The sequence below is a fragment of the Mesocricetus auratus genome, unplaced genomic scaffold, assembly GCF_017639785.1.
Source record: "Mesocricetus auratus isolate SY011 unplaced genomic scaffold, BCM_Maur_2.0 Super-Scaffold_100038, whole genome shotgun sequence".
Classification (NCBI taxonomy): domain Eukaryota; kingdom Metazoa; phylum Chordata; class Mammalia; order Rodentia; family Cricetidae; genus Mesocricetus; species Mesocricetus auratus.
Window position 1 is genome coordinate 1,256,585 of NW_024429216.1, and position 6,522 is coordinate 1,263,106.

At 42.1% G+C, this 6,522-nt stretch overlaps 1 protein-coding gene across 1 annotated transcript; it reads right to left on the reverse strand.

Moving 5' to 3' along the window:
* Nucleotides 1-3,721: 3,721 nt before the first annotated feature.
* On the reverse strand, nucleotides 3,722-6,121 carry LOC101825541 (vomeronasal type-1 receptor 4-like). The gene has a single exon (XM_005086730.2). The coding sequence runs from the start codon at nucleotides 5,115-5,117 to the stop codon at nucleotides 4,170-4,172; it is 948 nt and encodes a 315-aa protein (XP_005086787.1). The 5' UTR covers nucleotides 5,118-6,121; the 3' UTR covers nucleotides 3,722-4,169.
* Between the last annotated feature and the right edge of the window lie 401 nt (nucleotides 6,122-6,522).

Consider the following 6,522-nt stretch of genomic DNA (forward strand, 5'->3'; position numbering starts at 1 on the left):
CAATGTGAGGTGCACTCTGAACTCTTGGGGAAGGGTCTAGGCCCTGCCCTATATGAAATGACAGACTATGCACACCCCCATGAAGGGCCTCACCCTCCCTGGGGAAATGAGGGGATAACGGGGGGGGGGTTGGGGGGAGGGCACGGGAGGAAGGGAGGGAATGGGAGAGGGACCTGGAACTGACTTGTGAAGCAACCTTGTTTCTTACCTCAATTTAAACTGGAAAATAAAATAAAAAAAAAAGAATAAATACATTATGAAAAAAAGAAAGAAATCCACCTGCCTCTGGAGTGCTGTGATTAAAGGCATGAGCCACCACTCCTGGCTATTTTCCTAGTTTCCTTTATTTTCTTTTGTTTTTTGTTTTGTTTTGTCAAGACATGGTTTCTCTGTTTAACAGCTTTGACTGTCCTGGAACTCACGTCATAGACCAGGCTGTTCTCGAACTCATGGAGATTCACCTGCCTTTGCCTCCCAAGTGCTGGGATTAAAGATGCATACCACCTCCAAAAAATAAAAATAAATAAATAAAACTGTTTTTGTCTTGGATTATCTTGTTTTCTCCATTTATAGTGACTGAAAGCATTGCTGGGTATAGTAGTCTGGGCTGGCATCCATGATCTCTTAGTGTTGGTAAAATATCTACCCAGGACCTTTTGGCTTTCAGATTTTCCATGGAGAAGTCAGGTGTAATTTTGATAGGTTTGCCTTTATATGTTACTTGGTCTTTTTTCTTTGCTGCTCTTAATAGTCTTTCTTTATTCTGTATGTTTGGTGTTTTGATTATTATGTGGCAAGGGGACTTTTTTTTGTGTGTGGTCCACTCTATTCGGTGTTCTATAAGCTTCTTGTACCTTCATTGGCATGTCTTTCTTTAGGTTAGGAAAGTTTTCTTCTATGATTTTGTTGAATATGTTTTCTGCACCTTTGACTTGGGTTTCACTTTCTTCTGTGCCTATTATTCTTAGGTTTCTTCTTTTCATAGCACCCTGAATATTTTGTGTTAGGAATTTGTTGAACTTAAGATTTTTCTTTGATTGATGAATCTGTTTCTCCTAGTGTGTCTTCAATGCCTGAGATTCTTCCATCTCTTGTATTCTTTTGGTTATGCTTGCATTAGTAGTTCCTGATCATTTACCCAGCTTTTCTTTTTTTTTTTAAGTCCAACATCTTTTTTTTTTAAGATTTTTATTTATTATGTATACAATCTTCTGGCTACATGTCAGCAGAGGGCACCAGATCTCATTCAAGGTGGCTGTGAGTCACCATGTGGTTGCTGGAAACTGAACTCAGGACCTCTGGAAGAGCAGTCAGTGCCTCTTAATTGCTGAGCCATCTCTCCAGCCCCTACCCAGCTTTTCTAATTCCAGCATTTCCTTGGACTGTGTTTTTTTTAATTGTCTCTATTTCAGCTTTCAAACCTCTCAGTGTTTGAATTGTTTCTTAGAATTTTTGCTTTGTCTTTTCCTCCATTTCTTGAAATTTTTTTCCATTTCTTAAAAGGATTTTCTTTCCTCTTTTAGGGGTCTATCATCTTCATGAAGTTATTTTTTTGGTTTTTTTTTTTTTTTTTTTTTGGTTTTTCGAGACAGGGTTTCTCTGTGGCTTTGGAGGCTGTCCTGGAACTCGCTTGGTAGTCCAGGCTGGTCTCGAACTCACAGAGATCCGCCTGCCTCTGCCTCCCGAGTGCTGGGATTAAACGCCCGGCTCATGAAGTTATTTTTAAGGTCATTCTTTTCTGTTTCATCTGTGTTGGGATGTTCAGGTCTTGCTGGTGTAGGTTCCCTAGAGTCTGGTGGCATCATATTGGCTTTTCTGTTGTTGAATGTTTTCTTATATTGTCATCTTCCCATCCCTTATTCCAGTGGGTGCAGGTGGGGTCTCTTCCTCTCCTGATGGGTACAGGTCCAAGGCTCTCTTTTGGTGGGTGCAAGCAGATCCAATACTTGGATGGGTCTCATATGGGTGCAGGCTGGTCTGAGACACTCCCTTTCCTGGTGGGTGGAGGTGGGACTAGCACAGCGATGTCAGCAGCCTCAGGATGACTTGACCCACCTGGGGACAAGTCGACCTCTCCCCTGATTGGGGGCAGGACCTGCACAGGGATGTCAGCAGTGTCTGGATTGCTTGGTCTGCTGGGGCAAGTTGATCTGCCCGAAGTCCCCAGGCCAGGAGATTCCAAAGATGGGCCTGAGACAGGGGTCCAAGCTCACCTCTCCTCTGAGTGGGGGCGGGACCAGCACAGAGATGTCAGCAGATTCTGGGTTGCTTGGTCTGAGGGGAACTGTAGCGAGTGGTTGGGTTATGGGGCTACAACACTTCTCAATGATATGGGCGAAGGGGTTGTAAGGAATTCCAGTTTGGGGGGAAATATCAAAATCTAGCCAAAAGTGATTAAAACCTCTCCTGACATAGGCAGGGCCATTATGGGTCTTAATTTGTTTTGTGACCCTGATGTAAGCAAAAGCCTGTAAATAGTGACTCTTAACATCTTTCACTTTTTGACCAGAGTGGGCAGAGGCGAATAACAAGTGGGAGAAAGTATCTACAGAAACATCCCCAAATGTGCGGCCAGCAGCCACTGAGGTCTGAGCATGAATAGCTGGATCGTAAAGCCTCTTAGGCTCCCATGCCAGCAAGCACCTCCGAATTCCCACCAGGGAAATGGGCACCCCTCCAGGCCAAACAATCTCCCTCCCACAGCTCAGCACAACATAATTGCAGCCAATCACTGGGGGCACAAATTAAGGCAGCAAAGGATCCAACAACAGCCAGGTTGAAAAGGGCATGAGGCCCACACACCACAACTGCCTCCTTCGACCGTTTCACTTTCCCAAAGCCAAGAGGGGAATGTTCTCTCCAACTCGGTCCCGAGATTACAGGCAGGGGGACACAGCTTATGGGAGCATTTTTAAGCTTACGTTTTAATTTGAGGACACCTTTCTCAAGTTGAGGTTTTTTACGTTTCTTAGTCTCATCCCCCAAAGAAAAGGGAGAGTATCCAAAAGAAGAAGCATTGGAAGCTTGAATTGTTGTAATAGACTCTTGGTCTCGAGCCTCTGTGAAGCTTTAGCTTTTTTGACTTGCTCTTTTACTACCGTATTATCACTAATAAGTATGTCCTTAACGAGATGCCACACAGAAAAGGTAATAATTGGTATGGTGTTTGGCCCTTTTTTATGTAAAGTTCTTTGTAGGTCCACTCTAAACCTGGTTCCAATCAAGGAGATTAAGATCACCAGAGACCAAAAACCAAGGGCTAACTTTATGTATAGTTTTTAAGAAGTCTTTAGCTGTCATATGTCTGATATTGGTGCCCTGACTTTTCAATAATTGGATCAAATGGTCCTCCAAAAGAGGGTAGGAACTAGTAGTACCCATGCTTAACACACTCATTCCTAACCTTAATGAGAATGTTGGTCAGCCTTCAACGAGGACTTCCTTTCAGTGACCTCTTGCATTCCCGGTCTCAGTAGACCAGGCAAAGACCGGAGGATAACACAGTACCCCTAACCTGGTACCCCTATCCAATTACACCCTCCTGCCTTACTTGCTGGCCAGCATTCTAGTGTAATCCGTCAGCAATTTCCCTTCTTTCCTGATGTCAGTGGGACCTCCATTTGTAGCGAGTGGTGCGGTTATGGGGCTACAACTTGTCAGTGATCTGGGTGAAGGGTTAGGGATTTAAATGAAGACAAAGACAGAGACTCATTCTTGCAAGGAGAATGACATTTATTGTAACAAGAGTGGAACATTAAATATCAGTAGCAGGCACAGTGAAAAACTACCAAGGTCAGGAGCTCAGGTTCCCAAGGCCCTCTGGCAAAGGATGGGCCGATAACAGGAATTAGCATTTAGACAATAAGGATGGACAGAAAGCAGGAACTTGCATTCAGGCTTAACTGGAAGGAGGGGACAAGAGGTGTTTTGCTAGAAGCTCCTAGTCACAAGCTGGTCAGCAGATCCCCACAGGGAGAGGGTGCAACAGGGGACAAGTTGACCTGCTTGCATCCCCAGGCCAGGAGCTAACTACCTGATTTTTAATAGAGTACAGAATGCTGGAATTATAACTAAGGCCATATCAGTTACTCAAGTTCCACATTCAAATTCTTTATCCCATGGAAATCATTAAGACAGTCTTCCAATGATGAGAAAGTGTGGGTTTCAGCTCAGCCATGGAGTGCACTTTGAAAGCAGGTCATCCTTGTTATAGAAAAGGAAGAAGTGAATAGCAAAACAAGTTTATTATTCTTTATTAGTAAAAAAGGGCAGATGGTTGGGTAGCATGTTGCCAAAATTGCATTAATTCCCTCCAAGTTTGGAATTTTTGCTTGTGTGTAAAAACCAAAAAGGGTGATGACATTGTTCAACCAATAAATGGACACAAAACAGCTCACCAGTAACAAGATGCTGTGAGTGGCTCTGCGTTCAGGAGATGGCTGGCAGGAGAGGTTTGTGCTGTGGAGATGCTGGGCTCTCTTGCGGTGTCTGTAGAGGAGAGTCACCATGTACAGGCTGGTCCATATCATGATGGCCACATAAAAGAGGTCATAAATGAATATGATACTCAAAAATGACCCTGAATTTTGGTTCCCAAAGTGTTTGTTTTGACAGTAAGGATCCAAATATCCATTGCCAACATGAGTAGAATTGGTTTTGGCTATTACCATTTGAACCATATATGAATAGATGAGCAGGTTAATGATCCAGGAGCAGAGTAAGGAAGAAAAAGTCAACTTAGAGAGTTTAGGCTTAAGCCATGCCCACTTAGAATTACTGGGAGTGATGGTGATGACTTGAAATGTGCTTAGAATAGAGGTGGTACTGATGGACTGACCCCGGGATACTCTGAATACAAATAAAACTGCTCTACAGCCAGTGTCATCCAGAAATTTGGGTACTCCAAATGATGACATGATATGTGGTATCAACGTGAATATGATCATCAGCATATTAACTATTGTCAGGTGCATGGAAATCGAATCGATCAACTTCTTAAAATGAGGCTTAAAGAAGAAAGTGTACATGTACAAAATGAACAGTAATGAGTTCCCTGTGACACCAACACATAACTGAGACATGAGAAAGATCCCCAAGATGGTATTACTTGGAAGCATGATAATGTATGTCAGGTTTTTAGGTCGAGAGTGACAGATAATAGGACTGTATTTTAAAACTATTTTTGAAATGACGTTTGTGGAAAAATACAATGATTGACAGCTCAGGAGCAGAACTGATAAGTGACGGAATGTCTAATTCCTGTCTTTTCTATTTTGTCCTTTGGACAGGGTTTCTTTATGATTCACTGGCTTTTCCGGAGCTTGCTCTGTAGACCAGGCAGGTCTCGAATGCACAGAGACCCACCTACCTCTGCCTCCTAAGTGCTGGGATTACAGGTGTGTGCCTTCACCGCCTGAAGAAATATCCAACTCCTTTCAGTGTTAGGTTCAGAGACGACATCTTAGCAACTGCATTCCAGGGACTCTTGACCATCTTAGAGAGTAGAATAAAGTGTTGGAAAGCAGGTCAAATGCACCCAAACACCCTGAATTCATGTCAGGCAGAAGGATATACTGTTCTGTGTGAAAGCCAGATTTGCATGTTATAAGGCCTTTAATAAAAGTTACTTATGTGTATGGATGTGTTGCCTGCATGTCTATGCACTATATCCATGCTTGGGAATCGAACCCTGGAACTCTGTAAGAGCAGCCAAAGGTCTTTATCATGTGAACTATCTCTCCAGTCCCCATAAATTTTTATTCATCGGCTGATAGTTTTTCTTTAACCCAGGTATCGGTGTAATCATGCTTATAACAACGTTTGTTTCTAACATGTAGATGGTCATGTGTGTACTTGGACGTCAGTGTTTTGGATACACATATGTTTCTGTCAGCTTTGTGTGGTTTTCACTCATCTTTTCCCTCTGCTCTGTATCTGCCCTTAAATGCCCTAACTTGTCTTTTTTTTTTTTTTTTTTTTTTGTGACTCAGGACAGTCCTGAAAATCCCCTCCACTAACCATGTTATTAGTATTTTCTCCTGCAAGGAAAAAGAGGTCTGAGTTAAAATGCCAGACTGTCATTTGAACCCAGAGGAAACAGAAATTTGCTGGGCTGTAGTGCTGCACGCCTTTAATCCCAGAACTTGGTAGGCAGAGGCAGGTGGATCTCAGTGAGTCCAAGGCCAGCTTGGACTACAGAGTGAGTTTCAGGACAGCCAGGGTAACACAGAGAAACCCTGCTTCAAAAGAAAAAAAAAAACAAAAATTAAAAAAAGAAAACAAAAGAAAATGAAATTTGAATACCAATGAAGAGATATATTAAAAATAATCTCAGAGAAATTTCTATACATATATAAAAACATGTGAATTTCAAATAAATATTATTATGCTTAATTGTATACATGCGTTAAATCCTCAAAAATCAATAAAAATTACAATAAAAATTTAAACCACAACAAAGGTACAGATGTAGTAAAAACAGAGCAGTAAGCTATCCAGTTATATAAAAATATATGTTAGTAA